General features: G+C 33.7%; 1 protein-coding gene across 7 annotated transcripts in view; it reads left to right on the top strand.

The window, feature by feature from the left end:
• LOC107175384 (probable LRR receptor-like serine/threonine-protein kinase At3g47570) overlaps positions 1 to 22,025 on the top strand; it is a 139,635-nt gene that overhangs the window by 66,009 nt on the left and 51,601 nt on the right. For 3 of the 7 annotated variants that reach the window (XM_052433896.1, XM_052433893.1, XM_052433895.1), the window contains exon 3: positions 5,311 to 5,446. In XM_052433896.1, the coding sequence (XP_052289856.1) occupies positions 5,311 to 5,446 (136 nt within the window). Of the gene's footprint in view, positions 1 to 3,763; positions 4,531 to 4,641; positions 6,655 to 6,777; positions 7,313 to 22,025 lie in introns of those variants that run through there. The other 4 variants (XM_052433890.1, XM_052433891.1, XM_052433889.1 and 1 more) reach the window with 4 other exon arrangements.

Raw genomic sequence — 22,025 nt, 5'->3', positions numbered from 1 at the left:
TAAGAAAATAGGGGGTTAAATTAGAGGGGGAAAAAGGCATGTTCTATCGATTACTATAGTTTAAGGGAAAAATAAAATCAATTGGGAATTTTTTTCTTTAATTTTTGTTTTACTTGATAGAGATTTCTCCTTAGTCCTTACAGTTTTAAGTTTGGATGCCGTAGGGTTAGTAATTTAGTATTTCCCTTGCAAGCTGAGGTTAAGGATGAAATTTCTTTTAAGAAATTAAAAAAGATTAAAAAAAGCATACCAATAGGTAATTATAAATAACCATAAATAAACATAAACAAAATGTTTATGAAGTAAATTACACATGCACATATTATTTTTTTGTTTTATTGCTTACTTGTCTATTTTATTTGCTGCTAGATAACCCTTAAATACTAATCTAGTACTGCTAATTTCAGACAAAATTTTTAACTCTAGGCTGCAGTTTTACTCAAAATGATGACCACTGGCTTCGCACCATTTAACCGGCATACATTTCTACAAATAGAACAAGGCTATTGATTTTCATTATTATTTTTCATTTATTTATAAATTACTATTTTAATTTTCACTTTTCATTGGGTTGTTTAACGGATTAGTGAAGTTGGTGGTCGTGATGCACTCACAAGGTACAATTTTATTTTATAATTTCAAATTTGTATTTTAAAATGCAGGTACATTATGTATACATAATTATTGATTTTCGTATGTGGGTGTTTTGAAATATTGCTAAAAGACCAAACTTTAATAAACTATTTTTCATCTTTTTTTTCCCTAAAGTTTGAGTGATATCCGCATTTTAAATTCATGTGGAACAAAAGCTAATGTATGCACAAAATTCTTTTATTTTTTCCGAGAAAAATGGGTAAGAGAAGAAGATTTTTCTCTTGAAAAAGAAAAACTAATACGATGCAAGCATAGGAAAGAGGTCAGTGTTTTGGATTAGAATTTAGTATTGAGCTGAATTTTATACTAAACTCTTTTATAGTACTGCGATTAATAAACTCATGATTTGCTTTTGCTTTTACTTCAAGTGAAAGAAAGAGGAAACCTTTTGATTTTTGTTTGATTCTTGACTATAGATGTTACCTATATAGAGAGTTGAGGTATCTGCCTTAAGTGATGGTGATAAAAAGATTAAGCAGCTATGATGACTCTAGTTTTTTGGTTACATTACGCACACAATCTTACTGTCGTCCAGACCATCCAGCTATGATGACTCTAGTTTTTTGGTTACATTAACTTTAGTGGAAAGGAGGGCCAATTTAACAAAGACTAGATTTGGTGGCTTACTATAATGCTTATTCTCAGGGAATCTAATGTTATAAGATGATTTAATGATCTTCTATGATTGTGAGTAGTATAGTATAATTGAAAAGAGCTTGGGCTCCTATGATGAATATTTAATAGTAACACAGTACTGTGATTGAAAAAAACACAGTTACAATAAACTCTTCATTTATTCATTGTGGAGATTGAATGGCAAACAGAGAATAAAATGAAGCAGAGGAATCTCATTGCCAGTAAAATTGACCCTCTTTAATGTTATATGGCACAGGTGTGTGTACAGCAAGAGCAAGTTACTTGCAGTTTTAATTGTAAAATATACAGGTTATGACCATGATCATTGTAGTTAGGTTTTGATGATTTTAGATGCTTTTTTTTATTTTTTTAAATTGTGACACCTTTGATTTATGGTAGTTTTGCAAAAGAAAAAATATAAATAAAAATTAGGAGGGATGAGTTAACTAACGATTGCAATCATTACTGTAATGTTGATGAGTGATACATCATTTGAAATTTACTTGTCAGTTGCTGAAATGATGAAAAAAAACAATAAACAATAGCAGTAATATTTTTATGGAAATTCTTGGTTTTTATGGAAATACTCTTGCTGAAATTCTAATTTTGACTTTCAACTCTTGGTTTTTATGGAAAATAAAATGACTTGTTTGTTATATTCATACAATCCACTCTACAAAATGATTTCATTTTAATAAATGCTTGATGATCTCCACTGAAAAACTACTTCAATTCTTTTGTTTTTTTTAACTTTTTGGTTGTTGAAAATAGCCTTAATTTTCAAATAACTGGAGAAAGAGTAAAGAACATTTAACAAATTTATGGCCAAAAATAAATGAGAAATTGAAGAGAAAGGATGCTTGCAGAAGTGGGTGCAAAGATAAATCAGTCTATAAGAATTATTGTGGTTATTAATTTTTTGGCAATATAAAAATTTTTCAGCAAATAAAAATTGATTTTTTTCCGATTTACTAAAAAATTAATTAAAAACTTCGGCGATAGCATTTTTTATGGGTGCATGTACCCTCCCTTTTAAAAAAAATATAATAATTAATACTTAATATAGTATTAAATACGAAAATCTCAATATTTGACTACACAAATTTATATCATTAGGTCCTTAAAATTTAAAATTGAAGACACATAATGAAATATATATAAATTTCAACCTCATAGGAAAGGATCCTCTTATAATCTTAAAATATTTGAGATTTGAAAGATTTTTTAAAACAAATGTACTTTTATTTTTGTACAATCAATATTTACTTATTTATTATATTTTTATTCATTAACTATCAATCATGTGAGTATATTTACTCAAAAATATCATATCAACGGAGCATCTTGATCCCACGCACACGCAAATATGTTAATTTCTATACGCTTCACTTACCTCTAGAATCAATTATCTAAAATGCAAGTTTGTGGCCACAAAAAAAGCCAAAGAAAGAAGATAATAACAATTGACTTGTATATTATACTCATACAACCCACTCGACATAATGATATCATTTTAATAAGGCAATGGCTGATGATCTCCATTGAAAAACTAATTCAATTTTTTTGCTTCATTTAACTTTTTGGTCGTTGATAATAACCTTAATTATCACATAATTGGAGAAAGAGTAAAGAACATTTAACAAATTTATGTGCAAAAAAAAAAAAAAAAGGAGAAGTTGAAGAGAAAGGGTGCTTGCAGAAGTGGGTGTCAAAGAAAAATCGGTCCATAAGAATTATTGCGGTTATTTTTTGGCAATATAAATTTTATAGCAAGTAAAAATTAATTTTTTTCCGATTTACTAAAAAATTAACTAAAAACTTTTGCGACAGCATTTTTATGGGTGCATATAGTATTTTTCTTAATATAGTATTAAATACGAAAATATCAATATTTGACTACTCAAATTTATATCATTAGGTCCTTAAATTTTAAAATTGAAGACACGAAAAAATTGAAGATATGAAAGGAAATATATATAAATTTCATTCTCATGGAAAGGATTCTCTTATAATCTTATAATATTTGAGTTTTGAAATTTTTTTGAAACAAATGTAATTTTATTAGTGTACAATCAATATTTACTTATTTATTATATTTTAATTTATTTATTATATTTAGTCAGAAAAATCATATCAAGAGAGAATCTTAATTTCACGCAAACACAAATACAAGACAAATATGTTAATTTCTATACTATTCACTTTCCTGTAGAATCAATTATCTAAAATGCAAGTTTGTGGCTACAGAAAACTCGCCAAAGAAAGAAGATAATAACAATTGAGCATTGATAGCAAAACTAATGCATCCAATTCTTCTTGACTTGATGAGATGGCGCCATAACGTAGAAACAAGTACCTAAATTGACCGGCACTGAGTGATGTGAATACTACCAGCCAGTTCATCTCTTCCAGTCTTGCTTAATCACAATCACAAACACCACGAGATCGACATTTGCATTATATATATCTTCAGCAATCGAAACACCTTGCATTACCAAATTAACCAGTAACAAACAAAGCAATGTTTCATGGAGAGAAACCTTAGTCTCAGTATGATCATTGTGTCATTAACCCACTGCCTGCTTCTTTGCTTGGTTGTTGCAGCAGCAGCAGCAGCAAGCAGCAATATTACCACAGACCAACAAGCTCTTCTTGCCCTGAAAGATCATATAACTTATGATCCGACCAACCTTTTTGCCCATAATTGGACCTCGAATACCTCTGTTTGTAACTGGATTGGCATCACTTGTGATGTCAATAGCCATAGAGTCACAGCCTTAGATATTTCTCAATTCAATCTACAAGGCACCATCCCTCCTCAACTTGGAAACCTCTCTTCACTCACAACACTTAATCTTAGTCATAACAAGCTTTCCGGAAGCGTTCCCACCAACATCTACACCATGCATACGCTAAAATTTCTTGACTTCACTGATAACCAGCTCTCTGGTTCAGTTTCTTCCTTCGTCTTCAACATGTCTTCAATATTAGACATTCGTTTGACCAATAACAGACTTTCTGGTGAGCTTCCGAAAAATATTTGCAACTATCTTCCTTATTTGAAAGCCCTTTTTTTGGACAAAAACATGTTGCATGGCAAAATTCCTTCTGCTTTATCAAAGTGCAAACAACTGCAACAATTAAATTTGCAGTTCAATAATTTATCCGGTGCAATACCAAAAGAAATCGGCAACTTGACCATGCTCAAAGGGATAGACCTTGGCTACAACAAACTCCACGGTATGTTCATAATACTATGTAAATATTTTAATTTCTCACTTGTTAATTTTCTTGAATATCTTAGATAAGATTTTGTAAGTGAGATTTTTTGCATCTATGTTAATTTACCAGGTGAGATACCCCACGAAATCGCTAATCTTCGAAATCTAGAGGCTTTAGTGCTAGGAATGAACAACCTAGTTGGTGTGGTATCAGCTATAATCTTCAACATGTCATCACTGAAGGTACTTATCCTCATCAATAACTCTCTCTCCGGAAGTCTCCCATCAAGAATGGACCTTTCACTTCCAACTATTGAGCATCTTAACTTGGCACTTAATAGATTTTCTGGAACCATTCCTAGTTCCATCACCAATGCTTCTAAGCTCTCCTTTCTAGAGTTGGGAGGAAACACATTTTCGGGCTTTATTCCAAACACAATTGGAAATTTAAGAAACCTTGAGTGGCTCGGCTTGGCTAATAACTCCTTGACATCTTCAACCTCAAAATTGAGCTTTCTTTCCTCTTTGGCAAATTGCAAGAAATTAAGATCCTTAAACTTAATAGGCAATCCGCTTGACGGCTTCCTTCCAAGTTCAATAGGTAATCTTTCCATGTCTTTGAAAATACTTCTCATCGCCAATTGCAGTATTATTGGCAACATTCCTCGAGCAATTGGCAATTTAAGCAACTTGTTGGCCTTGACATTAGAAGGCAATAAATTGACTGGACCAATTCCAATTACATTCGCCCGACTGCAGAAACTCCAAGGTTTATATCTTCCATTCAATAAGTTGGTAGGTTCATTCCCAGATGAGCTTTGCCATCTAGCTAGGCTGGCTGAATTGGTCTTACTTGGCAATAAGCTTTCAGGATCTATACCTTCATGCTTAAGTAATCTCACTTCTCTAAGATCTCTCTATTTAGGGTCCAATAGGTTTACTTCTGTCATTCCCTCAACTTTCTGGAGCCTAAAAGACATCTTGTTCTTTGACTTTTCATTAAATTTCTTGGTTGGTCCTCTTTCTTTAGACATAGGAAATTTGAAGGTGCTTGTAAGAATAAATTTATCAAAAAATAACTTATCCGGTGATATCCCAGCCACAATTGGAGGATTGAAAGATCTTCAATTTATGGACCTAGCATATAATAGACTGGAAGGCCCAATTCCTGAATCATTTGGTGACTTGATAAGTTTAGAAGTTTTGAATTTGTCAAATAATAAAATCTCTGGGTCTATTCCAACATCCATGGAGAAAATCTTTTACCTCCGAGACTTAAATCTCTCTTTCAATAAACTAGAAGGTGAGATTCCTAGTGGAGGAATTTTTGCCAACTTCACAGCTGAGTCATTTATGGGAAATGAGTTATTGTGTGGTTTACCAAATCTTCAAGTCCAACCATGCAAAGTTAGCAAGCCGAGGACAGAACATAAATCAAGGAAAGATATACTTCTCATTGTGATTGTTTTGCCATTGAGTATTGCTCTAACAATAGCAATCACTCTACCTCTCAAATCTAAGCTGATCGAATGTGGAAAAAGATGCACAGTGTTGTCAAATGATAGTGTCTTGTCATCACAAGCAACACAAAGAAGATTTTCATACTTAGAACTTTTACAAGCAACAGATAATTTTGCTGAAAACAACATAATTGGCAGAGGAGGTTTTGGTTCCGTTTTTGGAGCAAGACTTGAAGATGGGATGAAGATTGCAATAAAAGTGTTTCACCAGCAATGTGCAAGCGCATTGAAGAGTTTTGAGGCTGAATGTGAAGTGTTAAAAAATATTCGCCATCGAAACCTTATCAAAGTTATCAGCAGTTGCTCGAACGATGACTTCAAAGCATTAGTCCTAGAATACATGTCCAACGGGAGCTTGGAGGATTGGCTGCATTCTAGCAATTACGTGCTGAATATATTTCATAGGTTGAACATAATGATTGACGTTGCATCAGCTTTAGAATATCTCCACTTCGATCATTCAACTCCTATTATTCATTGTGACTTGAAGCCTAGTAATGTATTGTTGGACGAAAATATGGTTGCTCATTTGAGTGATTTTGGCATAGCAAAGCTTTTAAGTGGAGAAGATGAGTCTACGATGCGAACAAAAACCCTTGCCACTATAGGTTATATGGCACCAGGTTTGCTTCAAATAACTTTTTTTTTTAGTTCATTTTAAATTTTGCAACTTATTGATTTTTACGATCCTCACATCAAAATTTTATTGATTATTTATCTAATTGTGAAATTAATTTGATTCATAGAGTACGGCATAGAAGGAGAAGTATCTACAAAAAGTGATGTTTACAGCTATGGGATTATGTTGATGGAAACTTTTACCAAGAAAAAACCCACAGATGAAATTTTTGTTGGAGAATTGAGCTTAAAGCGTTGGGTTAATGACTTGCTTCCTACTTCATTAGTGGAAGTTGTGGACAAAACTCTGCTAAGTGGAGAGGAAAAACATTTTGCATCAAAGGAGCAATGTCTGTTGTCTGTCTTTAGTTTGGCTCTGGAGTGTACAATGGAATCACCGGAAAAGAGGATTAATGCAAAAGATATTGTTACCAGATTACTCAAGATAAGAGACACATTGAGTAAAAGGATAGGAAACTTCAGTTAATTTCGTTTGCTTTCATTGATGGTTAATTCAAATTCATGTAATAAGTGTAAGAATCTTATATGCTTTCCTTAGATTTTTTTTTTTTTTTTTGAGAAAACTGTCGTAGTCATCTTGTTTCCTTGGGCAGAGTTGATTTAGTTCTTCCAAAAAATGCTACTGATGACCTTTGTTTAATACTTTCTCTTTTTTTGCATGTGTTTAGGTAGAACAGTGGTTTGGCTGCAGGCTAAGAAGACTAACTACACTAAAAGAATATGATTTAATTTATTAAACAAAACTTCAAGTTCAAGAAAAGTATTTCACTGCCCCCAATGCTTTGGACACCTACTGGTAGGTTTGTACGTGTCCTCAACTTTTTTTTGGAGCACAAAATTCGAGTCCCATGGAGACTCAAACATTCCTTTCCCGCATCCCGAGCACGCTAAATTCATCAGACTGACGACTGGGACATATACAAGAGTGAAATGTTTGGAGCACGCTAAGTTCGAGTGAAAGAGATTAATTTACGGAAACTAAAGCCGAAGGTTCAGAAAAAAGTGCAAAGTGAATTGATGCACAATGTCATATTCATACAGAGATCAATTATATTATTTACAGCTGGTAAGGGCTAAGAATTGATGTAGCTAGAATACAAAGAGGATAAGGTATGTTGAGCACTATTGTTTTTATTCTACAATCAATCTTGACCCTTGATGCTTGGCTCTCAATCTTGTCCATTGATCTTCTCTGATTCTGGAGACCTCAAGACCTTTCAGTATCATGCCTTGTTATTGGTGTCTTCCGTGCTGTAGAATTCATATACAAGCTTTCCCACCGACTTGCCAAGTATTCGTTCATTGATGCATTTTTATCAAACAGCTGGGCTACTTATGCCAAACACCGCCTGGTTTAACTCCCCCTCTCTAGCTCAACTATCTGGGAAGACAATTAATTGAGCTTGTTTCACAAGTATATGAATCAGAAAGTTAAATTTTAACAATTATATTCGGACTCTACATTTTGTAATGAACATTGGTTTGACTTGTTATGCATTTATGCGTACATAATTAATAACCGATTCTCAAGTGCGGACATTCAAGAGCACTGCCTAAAGACCAAATATTTTGATTTACTATTTTTTGTCTTTCAATTTTCTTTTAAGTTCTGATGACGTCCGCATTTTAAAATCCTGTGGAACAAAGGCCTGACGTGCATATAAAATTCTTTTATTTTTCAGAGGAAAATGGGTGAGAGAAGAAGATTTGGCAAAAGAATTGCAACGGCATTTGAAACTAGTCTTCGTCTTTTAATTCTTTTATATTTGTTTTTGTTATTGATGTTAGCTTGGATGTGAACCCGTGTGACTGAATTCAACTTATATTTGTTTTTGTTATTGTTATTAATTTTATTTGTTTTTGTTAAATTGGACCACCAAAAAGGGCGGTCCATTATCAAATCAACACGGTTTAATTATTATTATTTCTACACTTTTTTTATGAACAAATATAAAATAAAAGGACATTTACACCCTCAATTTTAGTGAAATAGTCATTAACACCCCTAAATTTTTAAAAGTAGACATCAAGATCATTTTTTGACCTTAATACTCTTATACGGTACCTCTATTATTCCCAAAAATTGATTCTAATGTTTTATAATAAATAAAAATAAAACATTAAAATAAATGTAATAACATATACATTTTAAAATAATTTCAATATTTAAAATTTTTTTTAACATTTTACAATCTATTAAATATATTTTATTATATTAAAGTAAATTTTATAATAAATAGAATCATATTATTAAAATAAATGTATTAAAATTTAAATGATTTTGAATATCATGTAAGATAATAATTTTACATTACTAGTATGTCAGATTTTTTTTAAGAATGTATTTAGTGCAAATATTTCTTTCAAATCTCTACAATAAATAAAAGATTAAAATAAATATAATAATTTACATATATAAATTTATTAAAATATTTTAATATTGTTAGTCTACTGCATAGATCACAATATTTATATAACATTTGTATTTATTAAAAACTTTAAAATCAATTCTTTTGAGAATAATAGAGGTAAAGGGTATAATGGTCAAAATGGGGACTTTGTACTCCTTTTTGAAAACTTGAAGGTGTTGGTGGCTATTTTTCCAAACCTTCAGGGTGTAGATGTCATTTTTCCACAAATATATGAGAAAATTTTATGAAATCGATTGCTTTTCATGATAGACTGTTGCTATTTTTCTACAATAGATTGAATTTAGTAAAAACTTGATTAAGATGTCTACTCATGGAGGGTGAAATTTATGTTCAAAACTAATTTCAACATGCATGCACCACCGAACGTGTTTCTCACGGAAAAGTTGCTTGGATTTTTGGGACTTCCTGTTCAAATATTCAACACGGCATGCACCACGCGATTGAACATGCAAAAGTAGGGGTCTATTATCATTTCCAGCATTATAGAAATCTTAATTTTGTTCATTATTTATTTTGATCAGCACTGTTGAATCTCCATGTATTGCCAATCACTAGGAAACAACATATTCTTATTAATTATATCCTCTAATGGAGAGAACTCATTGTCTCAGTAAGATCACTGTGTCATTAACCCACAGCCTGCTGATTTGCTTGGTTGCTGCAGCAAGCAAAAATATTACCACAGATCAAAAAGCTCTTCTTGCCCCAAAAGATCACATAACTTATGCTCCAACTAATCTTTTGACCCAAAATTGGACCTCAAATACCTCTGTTTGTACGGGGATTAGCATCACTTGTGATGTCAATAGCCATGAAGTCGCAGCCTTGGATATTTCTCAATTCAATCTACAAGGCACCGTTATTCCAAACACAACTGGTAATTTAAGAAACCTTAAGTGGCTCGGCTTGGCTTATAAACTACTTGACATCTTCAACTTCAAAATTGAGCTTTCTTTCCTCTTTGGCAAGTTGCAAAAAATTAAGAATCTTGGGCTTACTGGAAATCCACTTGACCGTATCCTCTCAGGTTCAATAGGTAATCTTTCTATGTCTTAGGAAAGATTTCACATCGCCAATTGCAGCATTAGTGGCAGAATTCCTCAAGTAATCAGCAATTTAAGCAACTTGTTGGCTGGTGTGCAAAATTTTAATATACTCGCAAGAGCACGAATCTAGAAATAAAATAATGGTAACGAGGTCAAACCCACGTGGATTGTTATAAAATAAAAAAAGAATAGCTGCTGGTCTAGAGGTGGCTTACTACATTCATACAAGATCGTTTCTTGTTCTCTAAGATGTGCAGTATACTTGTTAGGGGGACTTAGCATAAGATTTCTAGATATTCAACCCAAAAGAGTAGCCTTTTAGGTGGAGTGACCTACCACCTTATAAACCCAAGCATCTCCCCTTTACTAGCCAATGTGGGACACAACTCAACAATCTCCCCCTCAGACGAAACCACCGCCGGACTCCGGTCCTTTCGTCCGACACACCTAAGTTGTTCCATCACCACATTCCGGCTACTAGGGTCTAGCTCTGATATCACTTGTTGGGGGGACTTAGCATAAGATTTCTAGATATCCAACCCAAAAGGCTAGCCTTTTAGGTAGAGTGACCTACCACCTTATAAACCCAAGCATCTCCCCTGTACTAGCCAATGTGGGACACAACTCAACAATACTAATAATGCTATACAAACTTATCCAAAGGTCTATTAATTAATTCATTAATCCAACGGCTTGTTAGGTTGTCCTTTCATCCATACAGCTGCATGCTTGTCTTCTTATATACTGATCTTATCCTCTAGATATGTTCAGGTTGAGTGATCTCTCACATTTGCCATATCAGAAGATTACATGCCAGTAATGTCATGTGATGACCTGTTGCTTGGTGATGTCGAATGCCTGGCCTTTACTTCTCTGAGCAAATTGATCAAACAATTTGTTCATTTTATCGAATACCTTCACCAACTAACATTTTATTTACTTTTGATGGTTTTTAAGTGCATTTAATGATTATTTTTGCTCCAACTTCAGATAAACCACACGCTAGTATATTAGAAGAAGTTAACTGGCAGCTAACCAGGTCAAAATAGCGACTCAATATAAAAAATATATATATAAAATAAAAAATATAAAATGGGACTTTATTTAATTAATTGTTGGTCTAAAGCTGTTGGTATCCATTGGCCACGTTTCTGAAGAGTCATCTCAAATCGAAATTTTTAACGAACAAAGAACTTTGCTTTTTTCCATTGTTCACATTGCTGCTGGCTGCCACCCGTGAGATAAAAGTGCTACAATCCAAAATGTTCCACCATTATTTATTCTAATTTTAATTTTCCAATGGAAAAAAGTACATAATTAAAATGGCTTCTAATATCATTTCCACGCCTCAATATGTGTCACTATCAGAAGGTTCTTTTCATGATTCATGGTAAATTTGGATTACAGCACCTGTACTTTCTGATGGTTCATTATTTATTCTCAGGAATCGAGTCTCCTTACATTACCAAACTAATAACAAACAGCAATCTTTTATCCTTTCATGGAGAGAAATTACAGTCTTCGTTTGACCGCAGTGCCATTAACCCACTGCTTGCTTCTTTACTTGGTTGTTGCAGTAGCAGCAGCAAGCAACATTACTACAGACTAACAAGCTCTTCTTGCCCTGAAAGCTTATATAAGTTATGTTCCACCTAATTTTTTGGCTCAAAATTGGACCTCAAATACCTCTGTTTGTAACTGGATAGGAATTACTTGTGATGTCAATAGCCATAGAGTTACGGCCTTGAATATTTCCAGCTTGAATCTACAGGGTACCATCCCCCCTCAACTTGGAAACCGTTCTTCACTGACAACACTTAATCTTAGTCATAACAAGCTTTAAGGCGACATTCCCCCCTTCATCTTCACCGTGCATAAGCTGAAATTTCTTGATTTCGGTGATAATCAGCTCTCTGGTTCTTTGTCCTCCGTCACCTTCAACTTGTCTTCAGTATTAGATATTCGTTTGGATAGTGACAAACTCTCTGGTGAACTCCCAGTAAATATTTGCAATTATCTTCACTATTTAAAAGTCCTTTTTTTGGCCGAAAACATGTTTCACGGTCAAATACCACTGGCTTTATCCAAGTGCAAACGGCTACAACTGTTAAATTTGGGGTTCAATAAATTATCAGGAGCCATACCGAAAGAAATCAGCAACTTGACTATACTTCGAAAGATATCTCTCAGAAATAATAAACTTCGCGGTATAAATGTTTATAATATATACTTTGTAAATGCTCTTATTAATCATTCTTAAACTTTCTTAGACACTTTTGTCTAAATAAATTTCGTAAGAGAGTTTTTTGCATCTCTGTTAATTTTGCAGATGAGATACCTCACGAAATTGGGTATCTTCCAAATCTAGAGAATTTGGTGCTTGGATTCAACAACCTAGTAGGCGTTGCACCTGCTGCAATCTTCAACATGTCAACAGTGAAAGAAATTTACCGGTTAGATAACTCTCTCTCGGGAAGTTTTTCATCAGGAATAGACCTTTCACTTCCTGAACAGATTTTCTGGAACCATTCCTAGTTTCATCACCAACGCATCTAAACTTGTATATCTAGATATGGGAACAAACTCTTTTTCGGGCATTATTCCGAACACAATTGGTAATAATCTAAGAAACCTTGACTGGCTCGACTTAACATACAATTGCTTGACATCTTTAACTCTAGAATTGAGCTTTCTTTCCTCTTTGACAAATTGCAAGAAATTAAGATTCTTAGGCTTAACAGGCAATCCACTTGACGGTGTCCTTCCAACTTCAATAGGTAATCTTTTTATGTCTTTGGAAAACATTTACATCTCAAATTGTAGTATTGGCGGCAGCATTCCTCAACTAATCAGCTATTTAAGCAATTTATTGCTCTTAGATTTAGAAGGCAATAAGTTGACCGGATCAATTCCAGTCACATTCGGCCGGTTGCAGAAACTCCAGGGTTTATATCTTCCATTTAACAAGTTAGCAGGATCAATCCCAGACCATCTTTGCCATTTAGCTAGACTGAATACATTAGGTTTGGCCGGTAATAAGTTTTCTGGATCAATCCCTTCATGTTTAGGTAATCTCACTTCTCCACGGTCTCCCGACTTAGGGTCCAATAGGCTTACATCAGTCTTGCCCTCAACTTTTTGGAATCTAAAAGACATTTTGTTCTTTGACCTTTCATCAAATTCTTTGGATGGTCCTCTTTCTTTAGACATAGGAAATTTAAAGGTTGTGATAGGAATAAATTTATCACGAAATAACTTTTCAGGTGATATCCCAAGTACAATTGGAGGTCTAAAAGACTTACAGAATATCTCCTTAGCATGTAATGGATTGGAAGGTCTAATTCCTGAATCATTTGGTTACTTGACAGGTTTGGAAATTTTAGATTTGTCAAATAACAAAATCTTTGGGTTTATTCCGATATCTTTCGAAAAACTCTTGTACCTCAAAGCGCTAAATTTGTCTTTTAACAAACTAGAAGGAGAGATTCCTAGGGGAGGACCTTTTGCAAATTTCACAGCTAAGTCATTCATGGGAAATGGGAAATTGTGTGGTTTACCAAATCTCCAATTCCCAAAATGCAAGCGTCGGACGCGTCGAAAATCAAAGAACAAGATGCTTCCACTTGTGATTGTCTTGCCATTGAGTACTGCTCTAATAATCGTAATCCCTCTAACTCTCAAATATAAATCGATAAGAGGTGGAAAGAGTAGTACTAGGTTGTTAAATGACGGTATCTTGTCATCACAAGGAACACTAGGAAGATTTTCATACCAAGATCTTTTTCGTGCAACAGATAAATTTAGTAAAGACAATCTAATTGACATAGGAAGTTTTGGTTCTGTTTATCGAGGAAGACTTCGTGATGGAATTGAGGTTGCAATAAAAGTGTTTCACCAGAATTTGTGCAATGGAATTGAAGAGTTTTGAGGCTGAATGTGAAGTGATGAAAAATATTCGTCATCGAAATCTTGTCAAAATAATCAGTAGTTGTTCGAACGAAGATTTCAAAGCATTAGTTCTATAATATATGCCCAATGGGAGATTGGAGGATTGCTTGCATTCTACCAATTGTTCGTTAAATATTTTTGGCAGGTTGAACATAATGATAGATGTTGCATCGGCTTTGGAATATCTCCACTTCAATCATTCAACTCCTATCATTCATTGCGACTTAAAGCCTAGTAATGTATTGTTAGATGAAAATATGGTTGCTCATTTGCGATTTTGGAATTGGAAGGCTCTTAACTGGAGACAAATCAATGATACAAACAGAAACACTTGCCACAATTGGTTATATGGCACCAGGTTTGCTCTGAAACAATTTTTTTTTTTTTTGGGTTTTCATTTACACTTTCCAAATTATTATTTTTCCATGATCCTTCTATCCTAATGTTGTTGATTATTTATCTAATGATAAAATCAATTTGGTTGATAGAATATGGCATAGAAGGACGAGTATCTACTAGAAGTGATGTTTATAGCTATGGAATTATGTTAATAGAAACATTTACCAGGAAGAAACCCACAGATGAAATGTTTACAACAGAATTGAGCTTGAAGCTTTGGGTTAACAACTTGCTACCTGCTTCATTGATGGAAGTTGTGGACAAAACTTTTTAAGTAGGGAAGGAGAAGATTTTACTGTGAAGGAGCAGTGTGTGTTATCAATCCTGAGTTTAGCTATGAAGTGTGTGATGGAAATGCCAGAAAAAAGGATCAATGCAATAGATATTGTAACTAAAATATTCAATTTGATTTTATTATGTACATGTTTGGTTAATTACCATGTTCTGTTAAGTTCAAGTCCAGTTGCAAGTCCCATTTGGTTTTGCATTGTGTTCGTTTCGCTACTGAATCCTTCATAAAATAGTTTAAGGTTTGGAAGTTGATTGGATAAATAGTGCTATAATGGTAGTTACTTTTTTTTATTTCGTATGACTTTTCGCTAGTGTATCACTCCTAGCATATAATTAATCAATTCTTCCAGGCATACCATGACTTGATTGTGATGCTGTGGATTATCTAGGACCATAAGCATTTGTGTTTTAATGTATTAAACTTTTGTCATACCTTTAACCAATCTCATATGCAAGTACATATGATCACTTGGATCAAATTTCAGTTTAGACTTGAATTGCAGTTTTAGTGTCCTGTATGACTGGTCTTTCTCAATTTTATCAAACATATGATCCTTCTGAAAATATTAAAGTGGATTTGATAGTTTAAGCAATTTGTGGTTGGATTTAGGCAGTTTGAAGTTGTAATTCTGGTACCAATCAAGACAAGGAAGTGGATGCCAAGTGTGAAACAACAAGTGGGCATCTGAAAGTCACGCCACATTGGATGATCCCACAAAAAATGAACCTTACAGAGGAACAACATGGACAGATTAAGCAGGAGCTATAAATGGATAAAATTTGAGCAGCTGGAGGATCCATAGATGCCAAGAAACAACCGGATTATTCGAACGGACGTACCTCTAATGGTCTATCTGGAAAGTCCAGCGGGCATGAAGTCTAAACGTGAAGTGGATGAGGAGGAAGATGATACTAATTCTAGAAACTTCAAGAGCTTTCATTCTCATGCTTTATGAATTTCTTTCTTGCTTCAGAATTCAAATGCAAGCTTTCCCTCTCAGTATTTCTTCATTGAGACATTTTTCTCGAACAGGTTTATACTTATGCAAACATCTTCTGTTATAACTAGGAAGCCAGTAAGATTGTTTTTCAAGTACGTTAAGCGGAAACAATAGGCAAGGCCTTTTGTCATTATATCTGCCACTTGATTTTTTTCTGCCCAAGTACTTCTTATTCAATTCGTTTGTTCCAATTTTGTCCCTAATGAAGTGGTCTTATATCCCCACACACTTTGCTCTTCCATGAAAGACTAGATTCTGTGCAAGTGCTATTGCACTCTTGTTGTCACATCACAACAGAGGAATAATTAAACATACATGAATATGCACTTTAGTAAGCAAGGATCTTAACCAGCTGATCATTTCTGCTGCTACATGAGACAGGGCTCTGTATTATACTTTTGTACTAGATTTTGAGACCACCTTTTGCTTCTTGGAGCTACATGAGATCAGATTTCTTGCGGGGTAAAAAAATTCATGAAAACCCTCAACTATTTATGACATTTATATAAAAATAGAGTTTGATTTTTCTTTCAAGTATGTTCCTACATTAATCTCTACTTCAAAACTGAAATATCATTTTAAAAAATAATTATTCTTCCACCTTTAAAATTCAATATTAAAGAGTAATTTGTCATTTTTAATTAGAGGTAGAGGCTTGTTTTATTATATATATATATAATCATTCTCTCAAGTATAAGAGCCCTTATTTTTGTGTGCGGATACACTATTAAACCACGCAGTTTAAAAGTTGATTAAAATGAATGGTTTAACCGTGTGTCCATATAAAAAAATAATAATAATAAGGGCATTATCCCAATTATAAAAATAGTGTGGATACACTATTTCTTTTCTTTTCATTGTAATGAACTTTAATCCATGTTATGAGAAGACACTTTCAGCAAAAAGTGTAAGAACATTGAATATTTTCCTCAGATATTTTGTTGAGAAAACTATTGTAGCCATCTTTTTCCCATGGGAGCTTCAATGAGCAGACTCTTCAACAATGTGCAATATTATACAGTATATACAAAGACACACTATCACACTAAAAAATCTTGAGTTGACTCTTTAATTTATTTCATCAATCCCCACTTTTGAGTTAATATTATTTATCTTAAGATTGTCCTTATTGAAAAATAAAAATAATTAAAAAAATAAATATTTTTTCATTCTCTCAAGCTCTTAGTAGATTAAATTAACTCTCACAATTCTCTCATCTTTTAATTTATTCATAATTTGAATCAAATATTAACTCTTGATCAAACCCCAAATTAAAATAAACAAAATATTAGATTATCACACAAAATCAAAACCAGTATTATCAATAACAACAAAAATCACCACTTATCCATTAAATTTAACAAAAACCAACATTTAAATTCATCAAATATTGGCGGAGGTAGTGGATTCATGGTAAAGAAAATAGTTGATGGTGATGAACTCATTGTTGATGAAGTGGTCAGAGTGATACTTATACGAGGGAAGGGAAGGTGGAGATAGAATACAAATAATAATTTTTTATTTTAATAAAGATAATTCTATAAAGTAATAAGATTATTTGAAAAGTGGAATTGATGAGATAATTTGAGGGGTTCAATTATCATTACTCAGAACCGTTTACATGGAGCTAATTAAAAATAGTGAAGTAATTAAATACGCTAATCATACACAGTTGCCATGTTAACTATTAAAACAGCCTAATGAGCCTAGCTTCAAATTGACCCTCACCGTTGATCTGCCATTCCTATCATAACCACTTGCCACCTCGTATTGTATCAAATCTCTTCTGTGTCCTCATTGTACCCTCTCTTCGTAACACATAAACAGAATCAATTCTTGTACCAAATTACCAAATTACCACAAAACTGTTAGAGAGTCGGTGTGATTTACTTACTGTTAAATAATAAAAAGAGTAAATTTTTTTTTTAATTTGAATCTACCCGCCACTTCCGAAACAGAGAAAGCGTCGTCGTTTTATGATGGCTCCATCATCATTTCCATCTTCTCTCGAACGCACTGTCGCTTCAGCTCTTCTCCTTCTCTCCGTCTCTGATCAACCTCCCTCTCTGACTTCTCCACTGTAAGATCTTCATTTTTTCACTCTTAAAACTGTTTTTGTTTCTTATTTGTGTTTCCTTATTGATTTGTTTGATGTTTGTTTAATGTAACGTGTAGGTTCGACACTGATGGTGAATTGCTGCTGAAGAGCAAGAGCAGCAGCAGAGACGAAGAGAGCGTGAGCTTACTGTCGAGTGGAGATTCAAAACGGTGCGTTTCGACGGTTACTAGTGAAGATGCCTCCTCCAGTGAGATCCGAGCTCACAAGCTGAGGATCATCGCTGTTGTGGCTCGCTGTCTGTTGGGAAAATATGCTCTTTAAAAGCATATGTGTTTATTTAATTGTAATAAACTATTTTTCTGATTAATAAAATAAATGAGGTATTTTATTCAAATATCTTAATTGCATTAATACTTGTATTAAAGTCCATTTAATCATATTATATGTATTTATGTGATCACCATGTGGATTCACAGAAAACATAAATACAAGTTATCTTATGATTAAATAAATTTAGTTCGCAGTTGATAAATAAAGTTGGGCACTTTATTTAGGTATAGACTGTAATAAATTCATTGAATGATTTGTCTTAATCATATATGAATTTATTGATGTAGTACGACTACATTGAACAGGATCACATATGAGATTTAATTAACTTTGTAATAACTGTCAGACTTATTAAATCTCATAGGCGTTGATTTTACTGTAATCTTAATCTTGAGTTAATTATGATTTCATGATTGTAATTGTTATTCCATTTGAGTTACCAATGGGCACGACACATCCTTATGGTCAAGATTACCCGGTATCTTGGTGGAAGCAATTATGAGTATTGGAGTTATGGATTAACAATATAGAATTTGTACAACACATCTCTTGATGGGTTTTCGGCACTTGATCATAGAATTCTCTGGCCAGAGTGTGTCAACATATTTAGTATGTTGAAAATGATCATTAGAGAAAACCAGTAAGGATCAAGGAATAAGATGTTATTAAATTGATTGGACAGTTGAGATATCAATTTAATTAACGATGTGGTACAAAGGATTGTGCAGTAAAGAAATCAATGTGGCTTGGGACGAATTATTATTCGAGCATACAATTATGGAAGTCAGTTCCAATCTTTTAGTGGAGTAGATTTGGAATTAAATAATTAGGCTAGTTTAATTACAGGCCTAATTGTTATAGCCACTATTGTATGTTCCCAAATGATCCCCGGGTTAGCTCATTTAATTGACTGCACCACTACTGGACTAATAAGCAAGATAACTAGCTATTTGGGTCAAAAGCCTAAATATATCATTTAGTGGGAGGCTCCATTTAATAAGCTTATGTGTAAGGGGCCTTATGTTATTTTACATGGTGGGTCCCCTATTAAATGAAAAGTAACGTGAGTTTTATTTTGGGGGAATTCTTGGAGCCTAGGGTTTTCACTAAAGGGAGATATATAAGGCTTATTTTCTCTAAAGAAAAAAAGGAGGCCACTTTATACAAATCGGAGAATAAGATTTTTCTCTCTATTGTTGAGAGAAAATTTTTCTCGTGTTAGTTGCTTTGGTAGTGATAAAGGCGCCCACACGTCAAGTGCAGATCGAACCTGAGTCATAACCTGGAAGATCATTGGTGACAGTTCGTGATCTAACAAGCGTGGTGGTGACGGATCGTGATCTAACAGGAGTGGTGGTGGCGGATCGTGATCTAGGAGCCTAAATCACTTCAGTGGAAAAAGCCAACTCGAATTTTCAAGGTACGATTTCTAGAATACAAATTCTTATATATTATATGAGAGCGATCTTCAAAAGGTTTTATAAAAATTTAAAAACCTGATTTTTCCCCAACAATTGGTATCAGAGCCATCTCATATTAATATATAAGAATTTCGTATGAAATCATTCTTGAAATTTATGTATTAGAGTGGCACAATTTATTCAGATATATATTATTTGTTTAATATATGAATAAAGCATGTTTATGGTTTGTCTTAATTCATGGTTAGATTTTCTACTGTATTTTTTATTTGGATCTGTAACAAGAGGGGTGGTTTTTTATCACCATGTTTCCCTCTTGATTTATTTTACTGTTAACTGAAATTTTGTAAGCAAAAATTTGCGTTGAAAATTTGTAAATCACCGAAGCATCATCACTGGAAAACAAGCGCAAACAATTGAGGCCGGAAACTGCAGCAACGAACCAGCGCACGCAGCAGCGAGCGGCCAGCAGCACAAGCTGCTGCGCGAGCAGCGCGCGGCCAGCAGCCACGCTGCTAGCAGCGCGAGCTGCACACGCAGCAGCTGCAGCGCGCGCTGCACAAGCAGCAACTACAGCGCGCGAGCAGCAGCTGCAGCGCCCAAGCAGCAGCGTGAACGTGGGCTGGAGGCGCGGAGCGTTTTGGTTGGCGTCTTTCCGGCGTTGATGACAGCTGTCCGGTGTGGAAACAGTAAACAACGGCTGGGTTTTTGTGCTGGTGGCGGCTGGGGAAGAGGAGGAAAAGAAAAATGTGATTTTAGGGTTCCATGGTTTTTATCGTGGAGGTCCCTATAGTTTCATATTGTTTCAGTTGGGCAGAAACATTTTCAATTTTTTGCGTTTAAATCCAAAAATAGTTTTGGACTTAATGAATCCTAGTTTTAGGCCCAATTTCAATTGGGCTTAATGGATTAAAATGCATAGATAAAATTGAATATATTAAATTTATTTTTGGTCCAAAAGTTTTATTTTAATAAATTTTAATTTTAATTATTTATTTCCTTTCCAAATTAAAATTGGACCAATTATAAATTTAAAAGCCCAATTTCCCCTAGTCCATCAATAAAGACAAGCTATGGAAGATGGACATTGACAAGAAGCCCAATGAAGATTAGGCTTAGGGTTAATGTATTTTTCATTATTAGGAAAGCCATGAATTAAGATTATTTAATTATTATTATTTTTTTTCTATATGTTATGTTTTGGATGATAACATGCCATGATAACATGTCATATAGAATAGGTAGTGCCACTCTATGCATAATGATACATGTCATTCATTAATAATGAATTTCATTATATTGTTTGAAATTTGCGTATGCTTAATATTTGATATCATCTAGATAATATTATAGGAAGCATGCAATTAACAATATGTATGTTTTAAAAAGGAAAAACCAATTTTAAAATATTGAGTGGGAGAGGGAAAATTCAAGATAATTTTCCCACGGGCTCCATTGTTAGTTCAATAATAAAATTATATATATACCTCGACTTCATGATACGGTGATGCTCCCTTCGGAGGGTATATATATTAGATATTTTATTTGATGAACTTCTTCAAAGATAAAATTGAAATATTTTTCAATCGATTGTTCACCCCAACGGTGACTATTGATATGAAAAATACGTAGATTGAAACAATGGTTATACACTCAACTAAAATTTGTTATTAACCTTCCCAACGAAGCTCTGTTAATAAATTTAGGCCCAAAAAGATAACGATAATTATTTATCATGTCTCTACATGAAAGTAAATAATCCAATGGGTAATTGGGTCTAGTAAGTATAGACATGACTTCCCCACCGGATAGCTTGTCGAAGCGGTACTAGATTATCGTTACAATAAATTAAAATGCATTTATGGTTTTTTGCATTTTTGTCATTTATTGTGAATATTGTTTCAAAGTATTTATGCATGTGTATTTTATTTTTTTCAGAAAATGTCTTCCATCAACCCATTATTATTTATCCTTGTTAAAAATGAACTCACTGGCGAAAATTATTTAGATTGGAAACGCAATCTATTTAATATCCTCACTGCTAAAGGAAGCAAATATGTGTTGACCCAGCCTTGCCCTCCTGAACCATCGTTATACGATTATAGAAATCAGAGGGAGCCTTATGAGAAATGGTGCGAAGCTAACAAAATGGCTAAGCGCTATATATTGGCTTCGATTTCTATGGAACTGCATAAGAAACATCGGAGCATGGAAACAGCCACTGAAATAATGGCTAGTCTTCATCAGATGTTTGGGCAAAATACCCATTTTGCCAGAGAAGCAGCATTAAAACGTATTATGGATACTAAGATGGAAGAGGGCACAAAAGTTCGTGATGATGTCCTCAAAATGATGGACTATTTGAATGAGGTAGAGATTCATGGTGTTCAAATCAATGATAAATCAAAGATTAACATGGTGATTGAAT

The sequence above is a fragment of the Citrus sinensis genome, chromosome 9, assembly GCF_022201045.2.
Source record: "Citrus sinensis cultivar Valencia sweet orange chromosome 9, DVS_A1.0, whole genome shotgun sequence".
In the NCBI taxonomy this organism is placed as follows: domain Eukaryota; kingdom Viridiplantae; phylum Streptophyta; class Magnoliopsida; order Sapindales; family Rutaceae; genus Citrus; species Citrus sinensis.
The sequence above is the reverse complement of the archived record's forward strand: the minus strand, read 5'-3'. Positions and strand labels throughout refer to the sequence as shown.